Raw genomic sequence first — 19,212 nt, forward strand, 5'->3', positions numbered from 1 at the left:
ACAATAACCACATGAAGCATTTGACACAGGTCTTGCATTTGTTGTCTATCAGGGTATAAATTACCCCCAAACTTGGCTACAATGGCATTGACTTACAAGGTTATGTCATTTCTCTGAGTCGGGAATTTAGGGGGTGGTTTTGACTCAAGGCTCTTACGACATTACCACCAAGATGTTGGCTAACGGTGCATCATCGGAAGACTTGGCCGAGGCCAGTGGATGTGCTTCGAAGGTGGCTCACTCACCCAGATGCCAGATCAGCCGTGACTGCTGGCGGGAGGCCTGTCCCTCACCACTTCCATTGCTCCAAAGAGGTGCCGGAGTGGCCTCACTCCATGACAGCTGCCTTCCCCAGCAGGAGGGATCCAAGAGAAAGGAAGGCAGGGATGTGGTGTCTTCCATGACCTAGCCTCAGCAGTGGCACCTGTCCCTTCTGCAACATTCAATTCCAAGTGGGAGTGTGAGTACCACAAGGCAAGATCACTAGAGGTCATCTTGGACACTGGCTACCACTACTCCTGATATGGGTAGCCACTCAATAAAGGCCAGCCTCCCTCTTCCCTGGCTCTTCGACCCAGTCTACCCACTTCTCTGGCCAGCAGTCCTGCTTAGCAAGGCCTAAGTTAAACAGAGCTTGCACAGCCTCTGAGTGGTGAGGGAGAATCCCTCCTGTGGCCACCCCTCACCATCACCCCCATCACCACACACCTCCGCCAGCACAGAGACTCCAGGTCCTTTGACCGTGAGCCTGGGCCAGCAGAAGCAGCCCTGCCTGGCACCATCCTAATGCACATCTTCACCAAATCCCGAAGACAGCCCGCAGCAAAGCTTCATTAATCTTTTACGGGGTTCATCTAATTGTGTCTGAGCTGAGCTGAGAAGGCCCCATGATGAGGGTGTGTGCCAGCAGCCTGTAAAGGGTTAACCCATTAGCCCGTATCCTGGTGAGCTCATCCCAGCTGGAGCCTGCTCAGTTGCTGGGATCTGCTGCACACTGCCTTCTGCATGGGGCCTGGGAGGCTCTCTCTGGCCGGGATGAAGGACGGGAGCAGAAACTCACTGCTAACAACGCGCACCCCATGTGAACACCCAGTGACTGCCGGGCCCCTCCTCCTGCCCCGGAACCTCAAGAACAGTAAGTAAGGAGAAGATTGTCTCCCCTGACCTGTCTCCATTTCCTGGGAGAAATGAGCCGGGTTTAACTTTGCTGGGGGAGTGTGCTGTGTCTTGGAGCTGGAGGTGAAAGGGATCCATGAGAAATAGGCAAAGGAGATGGAATGTAGCCTTGGGCCGGGGCTAGGCTGGCTGCCTAGAGGAAGGGGGCTTGTGCAGTGAGGGTCCTGACGGAGCATGGGAACCGAGATGTGAAGGAGAGCCCCTCTGCTTTGAGCCCTGGAGAAGGGGAGCTACGTGCGGAGGGCGGTGTCTAACACCCAGCCCTCACCCTGTGCAGCCATGGGAGGGGCGGGGGAAAGGAAGGGGTGTTGTGAGCAGGGGGGTGTCCTCCTAAATCCATTCAGAGGCAGACAGTAAGTGCAAGGCCTCCTTCAGACCCCAGCAGAGTCCATAGGCAGGATCTCAGACCCACACTGTCCTCGGGGCCTTCCCACGTCTGACCTCAGCACCCTCCGTCCCCTCCCTCCTGCAGGTGTGGCAAGCACCCACGGCAGGTGGCAGGGAGACAAGGTGTCCCACGCCCATCTGAGCAGACTTTGTCTCAGAAAGGGGCAGCAAACAGGGCTGGCACACATCAGCACGGCCGGAAGCACAGCTGCGTCACATCTGGGAACTGGGGTGGCGTGCGAACCCCGTACCCATTATGTTATGGCAGGGCTATTGTCCTCCCTGTCCCCGGGCAGGACCTGGGTGCTGGCCACGTGGTGAGGGGACGGAGGCAAGGGGCCCGGTCTAGACTGAGCGTGAACTTTGGGGCGCTGTCCTTCCTGGAGACGGCGGCCTTGGCTGTGGCGGCCACAGCACAGGCTCAGAAACACTGCAGCCTCTGTTTTATCTGCTCCCGCACTGGGCCCCACTCACCTTATCAAAGGGGTGAGCCTTCACCAAGTGTGCAGGGGAAGCAGTGTGGGGAGATAAGAGACCCTGAGGGAGAGCTGGGTGGGGTACCCCTGAGGACTAGTGGGGGGAGAGCATGGCCTGGCGAACTCACACCCCAGTCTTCCTCAGGAAGAATCAGTGGTGTGACCTCTGCCCCTTCCATTCTGTCACCTGCCTGGCCCACTTCTCCTACCCTGACCTTGCTGGCCTGGGCCCAGTCTGCAAGCTCTGAGGTCAGGCATGCCCTCTCTCACCTCAGCCTGGCAAAAGAGGCTGCATTCAGTCCTTGTAATTCCCAGAATAGCCCAGCTCCTATCGGAGCTCCAGGCAGAGGGGCCTGGGAAGGAGATGATTGGGAAGGGGCAGGATAAGTCCAGACCCAAACACAGCCGGGATCTCTTAGAATACCAGGGTTGCCAGAGAGAATTCAGGACACCTGGTTCAATTGGGATTTCAGCCAAACAAGGAATACTATTTAGTGTCAGCATGTCTTGTGCACGAGCTAAGGCATACTTGTGCTAAAAAGAATATCACTTATCTGAGATTCAGGTTCAAATGGACATCTTGTCATTTTCTTTGCTAAATCTGGTCGCCCTATGAAGAGCAGCGAGGTTTCGGCACATTTACCAGGAGGTGGGGCCCCAAACAGACTGGGGAATCAGTTCTGAGGCAAAAACATTTTTAAAGGTGGGGGGGGGCTGAGTTTTGAGATGAAAATGTGTAGGGTGCAAATATGGGGTGCTGGGAGGCTCGGCAGGAATGACATGAAACAAAAGAAAGGAAAGAAAAATAAAATAGGGCTTTTAACTTATTTATTTGGTTTTGTACCTTGGGTGATTCTGTTAACCGCAAAGTTGGCAATTTAGGCCCACAAAGAAGTGCCCTGGAGAAAATGCCTGGCGATCTAATTCTGTAAACTTTAGCCACTGCAAGCCCTATAGGGGGCACAGCCCCACTCTGACATACATGGGGTGGCCAGGAGTCCAACCAACTGGGTGGCATTCATTAGATTTGCAGGTGCTGGATTTAAAAGACCAGCATTGGAGATCAGGCAGCTCAGAGCCTGTTTGCTTCTCTGTCAAATGGGAAGTGCAGTAACAGCAATGACCCAGGCACACGTGAATTAAGAGAGGGTCTGGGTGAAGAAAGTGGTTCTAACTTGACGTTTGCCCAGGTGATGCTGGTGGTGACATTGATGGCTTCCCTTCCATGCATGTCCCTGCTTCTCTGCTAACCCCCAGGTAGAGTCCCCAGACTGGGACCCACATCCTCAGCAGCTCCACCCAAAGGTCCTAGGCTTAATGCCTCACCCATAATTACAAGGGGTCCAGTTAGATTTGAATCTCAGATCCACCTGCGTCCACCATCACCATTATAGCCACTGCCTGCGCCCTATCACAAGCACCTTCCATTTCTGTGTCCCCAAAGGAGATCAAGCGCAGCCCTTCTTTCAGAAGAAAGGCAACGGGCTCACTGAGAAACAGGCAAGATGCAATCCAGGCTGCAAAGCTCACATTCCAATCTGGCTCGCTCCTTGCTGGCTGGGTAGCTTTGGGCAACTCATCCAACATCTCGGATCCGAAACTTCCTTACTTGAAAAATGAGGGTGATGATACGCGTCAGAGAAAGCCCTTAGCATTGTCATTCCTCGGACATACTTGGGGTCGGGTCGATGGCGAACATTATCATTGCATGAAAGGAATCTGGCATCTCCAAGCGTATCGCCTTCTTTGGCTGCTTTGCAGATGATGCCAGGGTGTCGATGAGACTTACAGTACTCTGAGCAGCAGATAGCTCTCAGTCTTGGTAAGATGGGCAGGGAGTTTGAGGGCCAACAAAAAGGGAGTGTCATCAACTTTTCCCCCCTCACTGTTGTTTCTCCTGCCCCCTTCTCAGCCTCTGTCCTCCTGCCATCCTTGCCCTGAGACCAGAAAGTCTTAACAACAATGACTTGGGCACAATGACTTGGGGTAGAAATGCTGCTAACTTCTTAGAGCCTCAACCAGAAATTTCAATGAACGTGAAAGTGCAGACTTAACTCTACTGTGCAAAGTCTTCTTTTCCCTCTCCTGCAATTAGGGAGTGCTGATGGTGCAGTGGTTATGCGCTGGGCTACTAACTACAAGGTCAGCTGTTTGAAACCACCAGCTTCTCTTCGGGAGGGCTGTCTACTCTTATGGAGGTATCTTCTCAGAAGCCCACAGGGGTTCTTCTACTAGGCCCTAGAGGTCACTAGAAGTGGGAATCCACCCAATAGCAGTGGGTTCCGGGTTTGGGTTGTTTATTGCATCATTTCACCAATGTGGGTGGGACCTCAGCAAAGCACTGAGCTACTTGCCAGAAGGATGGGAAGCGGAGCCAGTCCCAGACCCAGTCCTCAGCAGTCGGTAAGGAAGAAAGGACTCTGGCCACTGCGTACGAGACACACACCACCACGCATGTTACTGACAGCCACCCTTCCAGAAAGCGGTACATGTCAGACACTCAGGAATCTACTGAAGGGAACCCTAATAAAGCCTTATTATCTTGGACACTTGGTGTCCACAGCTTGGATCATCTTGATCACCAGTTTCAGTTCACAATCACCAAATTGCCATGAAGTCAATTCCAACCCACGCTTCCAATCCACAGCGCGTGTCCGCGTGGCACTGTGCTCCATCCGGCGTTCCACGGCTGATTTTCCAGAAACACATTGCCAGGCCTTTCTTCTGAGGCACCTGTGGGTGAACTTGAACCTCCAGCTGAACCCTGCTGACCGCTTACACTAAATCAAGTTGAAAACGAAGGACGTATGAGTATTTGGTGAAGAGTCAAAGGCAGTATTTCCAGCCAACTCTCTCTCTGCCAACAGAGCCATCTCTTCACCTCATTTACCAGAGGTGCCCCAGAGCACGGACCCCTGAGCTCTTCCCGGTAGAGGGTCACCGTCTTGGTCATGCTTGTCACTCTCAGTGTCTAGAAAATTGCCCCACACAGAGGAGGGGCTCCAAAGGTGTCGGTGAGGGACTGATGGTTAACTTAACACTACCTTATCCGTCTGGGGGGGACAAAGAAAAACAAACCAATGCAATAACTCAACAGCCAAACACGGAAAAGATATATGTAGGCACAGTTCCCAAATGTGTGCTGAGTACCAATCCACAACAGCGCAGGCAGCAGCTGGTGTGATTCCAGTTAGAGGAGTCTTCTTGGAACTCGTTCCTTCAGCCAGCCACATCCGGTCTTCGTTCCAGCTTCTGTTCCCACCTGGGGACTGGCTTCCGGAAAGGCCCTGGTTTCCTTCAGGCCTGAATCTTTCTGGAGCTAGGCTAAAATTCGCTCTAATTTTTATCCTCTCTTGCTCTCTCTCAACCCCGTTTCTCCAAGAAGCACCCTCCTCCACTCGGGACCCCCTTTTCCTTGGAATCTTCCTTGTGGATTTCACTCCAACGGCAAGTGATTCCCTCACCCCAGCCCCCCTTCCCCTTCATTTCCTTTTCACATCTCTGTCTTATTCCAGGGTCACTTCTCTACTGTCCGCGCCCCTACTTTACTGTCCTGGGGCCGTTTGTCTCTCTGCACACCCTTACTTCTTTACTCTGAAATGTGTGGACCGCACCTCATTGTCCCAAGGATAAACACGAGTATTGGCTTTGGGATTTTCAGAAATCAGTATCAAGCACTGGCCTCACCTCAGGCAATCTGACAAGTCAGGGCAGTAAGGAAATACACCTCTCCTGACTTCCTGCTAGTAAAAAAAAAAAACCCTTGACGTCACCATCCCGTTTCTTTGAGATGGAGAAACCAAAGGGCACAATTTGCTAAGTGAGTTTGTTATACAGTTGCACGGCTAACCAGAATCAGGGTCTAGACTGAGGCTTGCCTGGTATTCCAACCAGGAGACAGGTGCTTGAGTGCTCACATTCCCTGTGGGTGTGGGAGGGGGAAAGACTCACACTGTGATTTGTCCTGGGCCCCTCTGTCCCCTGGAGTTTGTCCTGTTGTTAGATAGGACAAGGGGGGCCTCAAGACCGCAAGAGAAAGGACAATGGACTAAACGAGCTGCCCAGACGTCTCTGCCTTACGGTGACCCATGGGTGACAGAGCAGATCTGTGTTCACAGGCTTTTCATGGGCTAGGTTTCTTTTGGTTTGGGTATTGTTTGTTTTGCTTTGCTTTATACTTGTTTGGTTTTGGTAGTCAGAAGTGCCCTGGGGTGAACTTGAACTCCCAAACTTGGGGGCAGCAGCTAAGCTCATCAGTCATTTGCACCACCCAAGGTCTCTTAGACTAGGACTAGAGTGAGTCAACTCTTTCTCAACCTCAGTTATCTTATGGATCAAGTATAGAAAAAAGCAAGTTCAATGGGCTGGTGTGAAGACTAATTGAAAAGATATAAAGAACTGGACATGTCATGGCCACATCTTTTTTTTTTTTTTAATTTTCCATTATAGAAATTGTTAATTTTCTCCAAAATAGTATAATGAAGATTTTCATCAACATTCTTCCATCCTTGGTTTAGCTGTTATTCCTCCAGCCCTCCTCACCTGGCTCTACCTGGTTATTGCTAAGATTTTTGTTGTCCTTCTTGTGGAGTGTAATTTACACACAAATCTTAGTTTTCCATGCTGATGTATGCAACCCACACTGATATCCCAGGAGAAAAGATGTCCATCCACACTAGAAAGTACACTCCTGTCTTTTCCAATTTGACAAGAAGGGGTGGGCTCAGGACTCAGAGAAATTAATCTTTGATAGGAAAGGGCTTTGTTCCACAGTGAGAAGAGTTTGGAAAAGGGTGGGGAAGGTTCAATTCAGTTTGTAGGTAAGGTTGGCAGGAGTTGGTAGGTATTCCTGGTTAATGACATTTATTCCTCTGTAAAGTAGAAAGAGAGGTTACCTTTGATTGAAGAGGGCATTCGCAATGACTAGGAGTTTGAGGCGAATGGCAAGTGGGATAAAGAACTGACTTGGGAAATATACAATACACATCTGGAGGTGTGGGAGGCCCAGGGTAAGACTGTAAAACATTGATTTTCAGAGTAAGATAGGACTTTAAGTAGTGTCCATGGGATCAAGGAAGAGGAGGACTGTCAGGCTGGGGTGGAGTCAGCACGCGTCAGGGGACAAGAGCCAGGGATGTGAGACGATTGCCCAGAGAACACGGACTACCAAGCTCGGGTTTAAGAGGAAGAGAGTAAATGGGGGAAGCAATGCACAGGGCAACCTGTGAGAAAAAGCTTGACGAAGCAGAAGAACATGGTTTTACGGAGTGAAGTACTAAATGAGCTATAAAGATGAAAGGCTATTGTCAGAAAGTCACAGAGGAATCTAAGGTGTTTTTCATAAGGGTGTGGTTGAGAATGGTTCTGGGAAGTCCAATATACTGTCAAGAGAAAGGCTCGCTGTAATAAAGGGCAGACAAGAAGGCTGTTGGCACTGAGGAAGTCAAGGAACCGGAGTCTGTCGTTTTGCAGGGAACCCCTTTATCTGGAGTCAGCAAACTGGAGCCCAAGCACCTGGTTTCGTGCACATGGCTTTATGGGGATACGTATGTGTGTTCCATTTGACTAAGGCTGCTTTCTTGTTACAATGGCAATTTTGAGTGGCTGTGGCAGAAGCCCCGTGGTATCAAGATCCCCAACCAAATGCATTGCATCCGGTTGATTACAACACACGGTGACTCATGTTACAGAGCAGGACTGAACTCCATGGGATTTTCTTGGCTATCGTCTTAATGGACGCGGCGTCACGCCGTAATCCTAATGGGCCCAGAATGACGTAATAACTGTTCTTCTTAAATTAAAAAAAAAAAGACGTTTCGTCTCAGAAACCCTGTGGAACAGTTCTACTCCGTCCTATAGTGTCTACATAAATTGGAATGAACTTGATGGCAGCGAGTTTGGGGGATACTTCACGATGCAGCTCCAAAATGATGGCACTTGCCTGGCTAATAAAACCATCTTCAGGGAGAAAGCCGAGGCTCTCTACTACCCAAGAGAGTCATGGTCTCAGAAACACACTGGGCAGTTCTAAGGTGTCACATAGGGTTGCTATGAGTCGGAATGGACTCACTGCCACTGAGGTAGGTCAACATCTTAAATTCCTCATATCTGATACTCAGGCCACATTTAAATTCCCTTAATTATCCCCAAATTCTAACCAGGTGTGGCAGTTACATAATCTCCTGTCAACTTGAGCGAAAGGGTAGAGTCTAGCCTGTCAATCAGGCCGTAGCCACGGAGCCTCTGTTGTGGGCATGGCCTTCTCCTGAGGATTCTGGAAACTCCCGTCGTCCTCTCTGGAGGTGGGACACTCTCTCTCTCTGCTGTACATTCCTGTTGACAAGCCTCATGGAGCCACACTGATGGCAGCCAGAGTCCTGGAGCTGGAGGAGCCCCATGGAGACCCACACCAGCACTGAGATGCTTCCACCACCACTGGATCCACAAGACTTTCCACCCACTGGCCTGTGATCTTCTTGCATTTGGCATCATTACTTGCAACTGTGTGAGTGTGAAGAGGAATTTATGGACTTGTATCAGATATATGGGCTAATATCAGACTAATAACTTGATCTGGACTGGGCTGGGATGTTTTCTTAATTTACAACTGCTCTCTGATATAAAGTTCTCTCTTACACACACAAGTGTCTCTGGATTTGTTTCTCTAGTCAACCCGGACTCACACACCAAATTCTAACCAGAATCCAGAGAAAGGAGCATAGAGCATCTAAAGATAGCTTTTCATGATCTTTGTTTAAACAGTTTATTGCCATATCATATACACACAGAGAAAAGGTCATATTGTAAGGGTGCAGCTCAAATAGCACCCACCTGTGCAATCAGCTGCCAGGGCAAGAATCAGAACATGACCCCAAACCGTCCTCATCCTTACCCCCACTGAAGGGTACGCATCACCCTAATCCCCCATAGCACTGGTTCCTCCAACGTGCTTTTGCATGCTATGTAAACGGCATTCGGCAGTGTGTACTCTTCGTCTCTCTGGCTCCTGTTGCTTGCCATATGCCTCTGAGATCCATCCATGGTGATAAGTGCAGGGGTCTCTCTTCCATGCTACTTTCTGGGAATGCTGGGCCAGTGCTATTTCCTGTCGCTAACCCACAAACAGCCCACCCCAAGTTGAGTGCTGGCATTAAGTCCTTCCCAACCCTCCAAGCCTGACTTCCTGTCTAAATTGCGACCCCAAGGGAATAGCTGATGTCCAAATCTGTAGGTGGCACAAGAGGGTGGTACCTCCAGAGACTTCTTCAGCTCTCTGCCTCACTCCTTTTCCACCTGCAAGTGCCAGGGGCCTTCAAAGAACGTGAGCAAGGAATTCGCAGAAGCAGAGAAGGCAACCCCGGTGAGTTCATCCAGACCCCAAAGGAGTCCTGGGCCCTGCACACAGGCACCCTCCAGGCCTTTCTGCGAAGCGTCCAGCCTCGGCCCTGGGGCTGCTGCCAGTACACAAGGCGGGGGAGTCGTGGCTCTCAGGCAGAAGCGGTTGTCTGTGTTCTTTTGACAATACCTGGAGACATGTAGACAGCATACTTGTGGGGAAGTCGCTGTGGTATCTAGTGGACAAAGACCAAGGACACTGCTACTTAGCCTACGATGCAAAGGGCAGTTGGCCAAACTGTCGCTCAATCCCAACTGTCAGTCATGACCTTGTTGAGAAACCACGGTATGTGGAGGGGGAAATAAACAGAATGTCAGCAAGGCTTAAATAAAAGAATAATTTCATATTATACGGCTTCAAACTCACTGCTCTCCAGTGGGTTCTGACCCATCACGATCCTACAGGCCAGAAGCCCTGCCCCTGTGTGTTTCTGCGACTGTCTGCATGTCTTTATGGGAGTAGAAAGTCTCATCTCTCAACTCATCAATGATTTGTCATCATTTAATTAATTGAGACTCCTGCTGAGCCCAGGGATGCTGGAGTAAAACCGTGCTCCATAGGGTTTTCTTGACTATAATCTTCTCAGAAGAAAAGCCAGGCTTTTCTTCCATGCCACTGCTATGTGGGTTCAAACCACCACCCTTTACGCTACTAACAGATTGAAACCTTTTGTGCCACTCAGGGACTGTTCACCATCGACAAGGTCTAAAACCAATCTCGACCCGTATTGACTGATAAGATTTTCCAAGTGTCGTGGGTAACACATTGAGGAGCTAACCACAAGGTCAATAGTTTGAAACCACCAGCTGCTCAGGAGGAGAAAGCTGGGGCTGTCTACCCCCGTAAAGACTTACAGTCTCAGAAACCGATGCGGCAAGTTCTCCCTGGGCCTACAGGGTCTCCATGAGTTGGCAGCAACTCGAGGGCAGGGACAAGACATATGCACTGACTGCACAATGACGTGAAAATACAATCATTCCTAGCTCTGATGTCCACGATGATTTATACAGTTTGTCTGCATGGGGTTTCTGAGACTGCGAATGTGTACGGAAGCAGACAGCCTTGTTTTGACTCCTCAGAAGAGCTAGAGAATTTGAACTGCCGACCTCTCAAAGCCTAACTCACAGCGCCACGAGGGCTCCTCTTGCACTCCCTGTAGATCTACCTGAGGCACTCCGTACATGTCTTCATCCTACAGGTGTGAAAACAAAGACACAGAAAGGAAACCAATCTAACAGCAAATGGAGCTACTTTTTGAGAACCTATCATATGTTCCACAACAAAGCAGCATTATGAGTTTTGACAGTCGTAGCAACCGTCTGAGGAAGAAATGCGATTCTCGGTGTTTGGGATATGGAACCCATGAACCTTCCCACATCATAAGGGGCAAATCCAGGTTCAAACAGCGGTCTCTCATTGGTGCTAAGAAGCTGGGTCTTTCCACCCCATGCAGCCACTGCCAGGACGTTTAGTGACTGGCAAGAGCTTTGATGCGGGAGCCTGATTCTTCCTTGCCGTGTCCCGCCCACTGCCTCCTGCCTGGAGGCACCTCTAGTCCCAGCCCAGCAGGGAGAGGCCTCGATGCTGCAGCCCTGCCTGCCCTTTCTCTCTCCTAGGACAGATCCTCCTTGGAAGGAAATCGACTAAATGTGTAGTTTTCGTTCTTTTTATTTTCATGAGCCAATATGTGTATATATATGAGAGGACTTTAAAAATTTCATGGAAAAATAGAATGGAAGGATAATGGGATTTCTCTACAAACTTTTTGTTGATATTGTCAGTGGGGTGCTGTCTTTTTTTTTTTCCTGAAAAGAGGGTGATGGGCCAGATACATTTGGGGATCTGTGAGATACACACACACACACACACACACACACACATAGATAGAGATGGAGATAGATACATACAGATATACATACATACACATAGATAAAGAGAGACACACACACATCTACCTAGGATAGACAACTTTCCATGTTGCCAAATACAGATATTAACAAACCTAGCACTCACCCTTCACCATGGTCATTTCATAAAATAAAAAATATGTTAACACCCAGAACCAGGAAGGATGCGATTTCAGAGCAGCAGCTAGTCCATCGTCAAATGGGTAGCTTTGCCATCAGGGGTGACTTGGAGCGCTGCTCTGACTGCGCAAGCTGTGCTGTGGGTCACCATTGTCAGCTGTCAGCGAGCCATCTCTGGCTCAGGGTGGCCTTGGGCACCCCAGAATCAAGATGCCCAGGCCTGTACCATCTTTGGGCTCTTTGACATGCTTGAGCCCATTGTGTTGGCCACGCGTATGTTGAGTGCCTTCAACCTAGGGCTCCTCTTCCAACTCCCTATTGGGCCCAGTTTCGTTGGCTAACTTTTTGAAGGCAACTGCCAGGCCTTTCTTCCTGCTCTGTCTTCGTCTGGAATTCCACCCCCACTGGAATCTCTCCACCATAGGGGACCCTGCTGATAGTTGAAAGATCGATGGCTTCCAGCCTCACAGCAACCCACGACCGACAGCAGTGGCCATCAGCGTGAGCGAGTGTTCTAGATTCACATCGTTTGTGTAGTCAGTGAGACGGCTTTACAGGAAGGAACCCTAAAGCAAGAACAATTCCGAACCTCTCACAGTTGAAGGAACCCTCAGACCTCATCCAGGCCAGGTGCAGTGTAAGGAGCGGTCCCTCCTAAGGCCTGAATGCTAATAAAGACGACCAGACTCTCCCGGGGCCTCAGTCTCGGACCTGTCAAATGGGAATCTCGGAGGTTGAGCTGCTCCGCACACCCACGCAGGCTGGAGTGCACTCCATGGCAGTGAACGTGGCTCTCTCTCTCTCTGGCTTTTATTACATCTCGTCACCATCTGAAGGCAACCATCACGTTTGCCCCAGATCTTCATTGCAAATCAGTAGAAACAGCTAGTCAGTAACTGGAGTAATGGCTTTTGGGGAACACGGAAGGGTTAAGAACAGTGAGTACCGGCAGGAAGAAAATGTTTTAGAACTGATTGTCGTGATGACGGTGTAACGCTTTTTAAGATGACTGAACCATTGAAGTGTATGATACGTGATTTCTATGTCCATAAAAGGATTTTTGTAAATGGCTAAGCCTGTGGGCCTCTGGTCGATTCCAACTCAGAGTGACCCCATGTATGTCAACGTGGAACTGTACTTTCGAGGGCTTTAAAGGCTAGGCTTTCAGGAGCCGATGGCCAGCCCTTTCTTCTGAGGAGCCTCGGGGTGGGCTCTGACCTGCAGTCATTCAGTTAGCAGCCCGTGTGCTCAGTGTCTGTACCACCCAGGGCTGCCTACCCAGAAGTGGCGAAGCGCCCGCCGATGAAAGCAGATGGCAGTAAGCAACATGCTTCCTGCTAGAGTTTAGGGAGAGGCGCATGCCAGAGCCCCCGGAGAGCCCTTTCCACCCTGGTGGTATAGTGTCTATGCTTTGGACTGCCAACGAATGATTCGAAACCCCCAGTCATTCCACGGGAGAAAACCAATGTTTTCTATCCCCATAAAGAGTTAGCCTGGGAAGCCGACAGGGACCGTTCTACCTTGTCCTATAGGGTTGCATGAGTCCGAATCAATTCGTGGGCAGTGAGTGAGTGAGTTCACCTTTCACAGTGACGGCTGAGGTTATGCAAACATGCCACCAGAGGAGAAGGAAACACACACCTGGGTGTCGAGGCTCTCAAGACACCCTTAGGAACTTGCAAAGCCTTCTGCTTCAGGGAGAGGAATCACTGAGATGCGGTGGTGGAAGGGATGGAAGCAGCAACAGTGCTCGACAGAAGCCCTCTGAGTGTTGCCAATGGACAAAGCAGCCGTGACGGACCCTAGTATGTCTCGGATCATCTTAGTGAAGAGGGAGAAGCACATACCAGAGCCCCTGGAAACCCAGGGTCCACCGGCTGGAGATGCCATCTCAGCTATTGCAAGCTGCCTCTTATCCAGGGACCAGTAACTCCAAAAAACCCAAACTCACTGCGATCCTGTAGATTCTGACTCACAGGGAGCCGGCAGAACAGAGCAGAACTGCTTTTGTGGGTTTCTGAGATCCTAACTCTTTACAGCTTCCAAAACTGTGTCCTTGCTCCCTCACCCTGGCTCTGACTCTAGCCCTCCCGTCAACATTGCCTGGGTATGGGGAGGGGGTTCACCGTGACGGAGGGTGGACCTTTCACCGTACACAGAATCCGCCCCCATGGCTCGCACAACCAAGTTGGCTCGAAAAGTGCTGATTTGAGTGGGAGAAGCCCAGCCAGCATGCTCCTGAGAACCACGGATGGTGAGCCTTCAGCTCTCGTGCATTCCTGGAAGGGACATCATCTTGGTAAAGTAGGAGGGCAACGACCAGAGAGGAAAATGAGACGGATGACGACGCAGTCACTGTGACGCTGGGCACAAGCACAACAATCGTGCGGCTGGCGCAGGCTGGCGCAGGGGCGGACAGTGCTTTGTTTGGTGGAGCGCAGGGTCACGGTGAATTGGAACCGGCCTGAAGGCACCTAACAGTGTGAGCAGGATCTGAGGGAGCCTGGCAGGAAACCAAAGGTGGAGGAAGAACCTTCAGATTCTGGGAGGCAGGACGAGTGTGGGAGCAAAGAGCTGAGGGGGGAGAGGACGCCTGAAGAGTGAGTGCAGGCTGGGCTCAGGGGAGCAGAGAGAGAGAGAGTGGGGGTGAGCGAGGGCACAGGGTGATGGGGGCCAGCAAGGCCTGAATGAGCAATGGAGACACAGGAGCTCCAAGGGAAGAGTCTGCAGCCTCGGAAAAAGACCTAAGTTCTTCTGTGGTCAGTCAAGAGGCACAAGGAAAGGCGAGGGGGAGGGAAGAGAAAGAAGGACAGGGAGGGAGGGAGGGGAGGGGAGGGGAGGGGAGAGAGAGATAGGAAAGGGAGAGGGAAAAGGAAACAGAAGCCGGGAAGGAGATAGGGAGGAAAGGGAAAAGGAAGGGCAATCAAGAAAGGGAGAGATTCTCATGTTCATTCACCCACTTAATTAAATACACAAAGAATCTTTGGAGTAGAAATCATGACACCAGACACTTGACAATTCAAACATTCACTGGGGTCACGACTTGGTTCAAAGCCAGGGCACCTGGGCTCTCTGAGTCTCCCCTTGCTCACCGATAAAACCTGCCCTCCAAAAAGTCGCCAACGTTGGTCATGTGTATTTTACTGCCTGATTGTGTAGTGTTGACAGCTGACATTTAAGCCCGTGGCTGGCACCGGCTACCCTGTGCAGGAGGTGCCTCAAATCCATCTTGACATAAAGTCAACCTCAACGGAGTTGATTCTGATCACTGAGTGCCATGTCAAAAGCTTTGGTCTCAAGGAAGGTGTGTCTGAAAGTGGGCTCCTCCCACCCTCCAGGGAGCAGCAGCCAGGCATTTGTCTGGGTGTGCACTGGGGGACTAAGGGCCACATGGTCTTGAATAAAACCCACACCAACGTGGTCACACATCCCCAAACCAATCCTGTCATTTTGGTTGTGTACTATAGCGTCTATATCCCAAACATGGTCCCTTCCCCAACTCTGAAGTCCTGCTTGGACAGTGATGAATTCATCTGCCGCCAAGCATGATTTGGTGAATTTATTTTGTTTGCTTGGCCTCTATAGTTAGAGAAATGGCTATGACTCTTTGGAACACCAAAAATCTGTGGGCTCCAGCTGATGGTCTACTTGGCTAGGACGTCTTGTCTTTTTCCTGGCATTAGACTGCTAACTGTAGGGTCAGCTGTTCTAACCCCCCTGGGGAAGGATGAGGCTGAGCCTGTAAAGAGTCACAAAGCTTCCGAGACCCTACATAGATTTGCTGTGAGCAGGAATCAACTTGATGGCGGTCCACCTTTGTCCTAAGATTTGATGAAGTGGTCTCTGAGTAAAAAGATATTTGAATCAGGGGATGTTGTTTTCCTTAATACCCTCTGCTTGATCTCTAGGTCCTAATACCCGTTACCATGGCTGCACAGAACACATACAAAAAAAGGGCAAGTAAAGGGTTTATTAAGGAAGTGAACAAGTTGCAGTGCCAGGGAGAAGTGCTCAGGATAGTTGTTTATCAGGGCATGCGACTGTCATTTCAGGTCTGCTAATCAATACCTAAAGTGGCATACCACTCTTCTATAAGACTGAATTCAAAAGCAGTCAGCTCAAACTTGGTAGACCAGCAAACCCAACTTCCCAATTAAGTGCCCAGAGGCACCCTACTCTGCAAACCAGTCTGCTGCACAAAAGCACTTGGCTTTCCCTGCTCCAGAGGTTGAGAAGTCCATCGCTTGGCTCCATTCTCTGGCTCCCCGTTCTGCTGCTGCTCCTCTGATGTCAGAGCTGTCTTCTGGATCCAGGAGTTCCCTGTGCAGAGGTTCAGTCCAGAGCTGGGCTCCTGGGCTCCAGAGGAGAAATTGGGGTAGCTGTTGAGTCAGGCTAGATAGGAGACCCTGTGTGGTACAGAGGGGCAATATGCTTGCCTGCTAACTGGGAGGTTAGAGCTCCAACTTCACCCAGTGGTGCCACGGAAGAAAGACCTGATGCTGTGCGTCTGAAACCTCAGGCCATGAGAAAGCTTAGAGTATCATTCTACTCTGACACACAGGGGTGGTCATGGAGCAGAGTCAATGACCGAAACAGCCTAAGGATAGGCAGGTAGGCATGTAGAGGGATGTAATTAACATGGCAAGCAGGGAGGGGAGCAGTCCTATATTAGAAAGTTGAGTTGGGAACCCAAGGCAGCCCTGTCCCACCCTGACAAAGCACATCCAATTCCAAACTGCACTAACAGCCTATTTAGAACATGGTGTTCTAAGAGCAAGAACAGACTGGGGCCGAATCTTAGTTCTGGTTGCCTCTGACCATGTGATAGTGGACAAGTTGCTTCATCTGGCTGAGCCTTAACTTTCCCATCTGCAAAAGGGGCCAGTGCCTACTTCACAGGCTCCAAGGGAACTCAGTCTCATGAAGAGAGAGGGATTTTAGCTCCACATGGTAATGTATCTGCCATAGACCAGCCACATCTCCCCCGCCACAGACCACAGTGCCATCCTGCCTAATAGGCAATTGATTGATAATATTTGTGGTGGGCCCTTTTTTAACTCTTTTGAAAACCCTGCGAGTTGAGTAATAGCATCACTCCCATGTTTTAGGGAAGTACATCGAGGGTCGGAGAGGTTCAGTAACTCCCTCTAGATCTCCCAGCTGAAAGCCAAATAGAAGGTGCCACCCAATGAGCAGGAGCTTTCCCTTACTGCTTTGGGTGTTTCGGGTGGTGGCTCTGTCGCCCTTTGTGAATACTGAAGTTGGTTGGTTAGGAGGACGCTTCTATGTAGCTCAAGGACCTGCCATAGCACCTTGGGGAGGACTTAGTTCAGTGGCGGATTTCTGTCTGGTTTTCCTTTTGGCTTTGAAGACACGCGTTGTCCCAGCCAGGGTCAGCCTGGAGGAAGGAGCTGAGCACAGGCTGACCTCACCTTTGTGTCTGATTGTCCCCAGTCCTAGGTGCCAAGTCCTGAAGAGCCACGGCAATGGAAGCTCTCCCCAAGGACCTGGAGATCGACGAGCGCTCTCCAGAATCCAAGGACTTGCTCCCCAGCCAGACAGCCAGCTCTCTGTGCATCAGCTCCCGGAGTGAGTCTGTGTGGACCACCACCCCCAGGAGTAACTGGGAAATCTACCGCAAGCCCATCATCATCATGTCCGTGGGAGGGGCCATCTTGCTCTTTGGGGTGGTCATCACCTGCTTGGCCTACATCCTAGATCTGGGGGACAAGAGCAAGACCAGTCTCAAGATGGTAGGGCCAGCTTTCCTGTCCCTGGGCCTCATGATGCTGGTGTGCGGGCTGGTGTGGGTGCCCATTATCAAAAAGAAACAGAAGCAGAGGCAGAAGTCCGTTTTCTTCCAGAACCTCAAGTCCTTTTTCCTGAACCGCTAATGAGGGCCTCCTTCCCCGAGCTCACCATCACCAGGCCACCGGGACCCGGAGGAGCCGTCTGATAACCAACATCCAACGACCCCAGCTCCTCCTCGACAGGGTTTGCCATCAAACTGGTCTGTGCAGACCCTCTTTCTGCCACTGAGGGAGCGCGCATGAGCTTGGGGGTGCCCCAGCGATGCAGCCTGGGGTCTTTGCTGGGCGTGCCGCCCTCAGCCTCTCTGTTCTCACAGACGCTTCCTGCAGATCTTGGTAGTGGTCCTCTGTTTGTTTCCATGTGCTCAGCCCTGCTCATGCATCAGCATCCTCCGTCTCTCTCTTCCGAGTGCTACGCCTGCTAGGAAATCCCCTAGGGTGGGCTCGGCCCCGAGGAGAACACCTCATGTTCACGTGCCGGAGGAGAACAGCTGGACTCCACGTCATGTCCTTCTCGAACCAGAAGGGACCAGAAGAGGACCTTCAGAGAAGAGAGGCAGGAAGGCTGAGACTGGACTGGTTGATTGAGATGGAGGGTGAGATGCTGCATTTCAAGAGACCAGATAATTCACAAGTCAAGGAGCAAACATTCCAAGACTGGAACGTAAAGGGGGCCTTGGGACTGGCTCTGGGAGTCAGTTTGATTCCCAATCACTGATTATTTACATTGTGGACACCACTTTAGGCTAGAGGGTGTTCCAATTCCTCCCTGATCTCCTAATCCCTTCCCATTTGTTCCTCTGTCCCATGGACTTGACAAGTAGCCAACAGTGCATGTTGCCCTAACTTCCTCTTCCCCCTCCCCCATGTCTCTGCCTCCCAATGCCAGGGTAATGACTTGATGCAGCACCGCAGGGGAATTGTGTGCGATTCTTTCCCTGCTCATCTTCATCAAGAAACAAAACGGGAAGGATCAAATTCCACATTGGAATGGTCTGTAGGTTTCACTTTTGAAAATTCCCAACCTCTACTCTCCCGGCATGCACCCCCACCAACCAAGCACACGTACTTATTGGGTGTCCTGCCCCGGGCTGGGGTCTAGACAGAGGGGGTACCCACTCTCATCTGGCTTGCCAGAGTAGGAGATTGATCCAATCAAAGACAGCAATTAAAAAAATTATAGAATGGGCACAGAGACACATAACACAGGGAAAGAGAGAGGATCATTATTGAGGACCGACAAGCCACGAAGCACCAAGGATTGCTGACAGACCCCAGAAGCTGAAAAAGAGGTTCCCAGGAAGACTCAGAACAGCTGAGCCCCTGATTTGGGCTTTTAACCTCTAGTACTGTGAGAACATACTTTCTGTTCGTCAAAGCCATGCATTTATAGCAGTTGTCTTATAGCCACATTGGGTAACTAATGAGGGTGGGTGGGATTAATTTTTCTGCAGCTGTAGTAATAAAAGATCCAGAGCCTGGAAAAAAGAAAGCAAGCAAGCCTGGGTGGGGTATTGATGGGGAAATGTACGTGGTGATGGGGACACAGAGGAGACATCTAAGCCAAACTTGAAAGAGCTCAGAGAGGTTCTTGGAGCCATCTGTGCCCAGGAGAAAAAGAAAATAAGGTCAGAGTGAGCAAAGAGAGGGATGGAAAAGCATTGTGGGCCGCAGGAATGGAGTGTGCAAAAGCTCAGAGGAAAGAAAGCCCATCGCTGCCATTGAGGTGACTCCGTGAGGACAGCTGTGTGGTCCCCTGAGGTTCCCCAAGCTGTAAATCTTTACAGAAGCAGAACTGCCACCGCCTTTCTCCCTTGGGGAGGCTGGTGGGTTTGAACCATTGACCTTTGGGATAGCAGCCAAGCACTTCATCCAGTGTACCTCCAGGGCTTCTTCAGAGGAAAGAGTGGGTGAAAGCAAGGAACTGCACAGAGACCCCC

The 19,212-nt window shown here is 50.7% G+C and overlaps 1 protein-coding gene across 1 annotated transcript; it reads left to right on the forward strand.

The window, feature by feature from the left end:
- The first annotated feature begins 1,046 nt into the window (after positions 1 to 1,046).
- Positions 1,047 to 18,182, forward strand: PIRT (phosphoinositide interacting regulator of transient receptor potential channels). The gene is made up of 2 exons (XM_045293491.1): positions 1,047 to 1,135; positions 16,917 to 18,182. Exon 2 carries the CDS (start codon positions 16,949 to 16,951, stop codon positions 17,354 to 17,356), a length of 408 nt encoding a protein of 135 aa, XP_045149426.1. The 5' UTR covers positions 1,047 to 1,135; positions 16,917 to 16,948; the 3' UTR covers positions 17,357 to 18,182.
- The last annotated feature ends 1,030 nt before the right edge of the window (positions 18,183 to 19,212 follow it).

The sequence above is a fragment of the Echinops telfairi genome, unplaced genomic scaffold (assembly GCF_000313985.2).
Source record: "Echinops telfairi isolate 266 unplaced genomic scaffold, ASM31398v2 ScPeMD7_2010;HRSCAF=2546, whole genome shotgun sequence".
In the NCBI taxonomy this organism is placed as follows: Eukaryota; Metazoa; Chordata; class Mammalia; order Afrosoricida; family Tenrecidae; genus Echinops; species Echinops telfairi.

Coding starts and splice junctions, on each gene's coding strand:
- PIRT (XM_045293491.1), top strand. CDS start 16,949: ATGGAAGCTCTCCCCAAGGACCTGGAGATCGACGAGCGCTCTCCAGAA.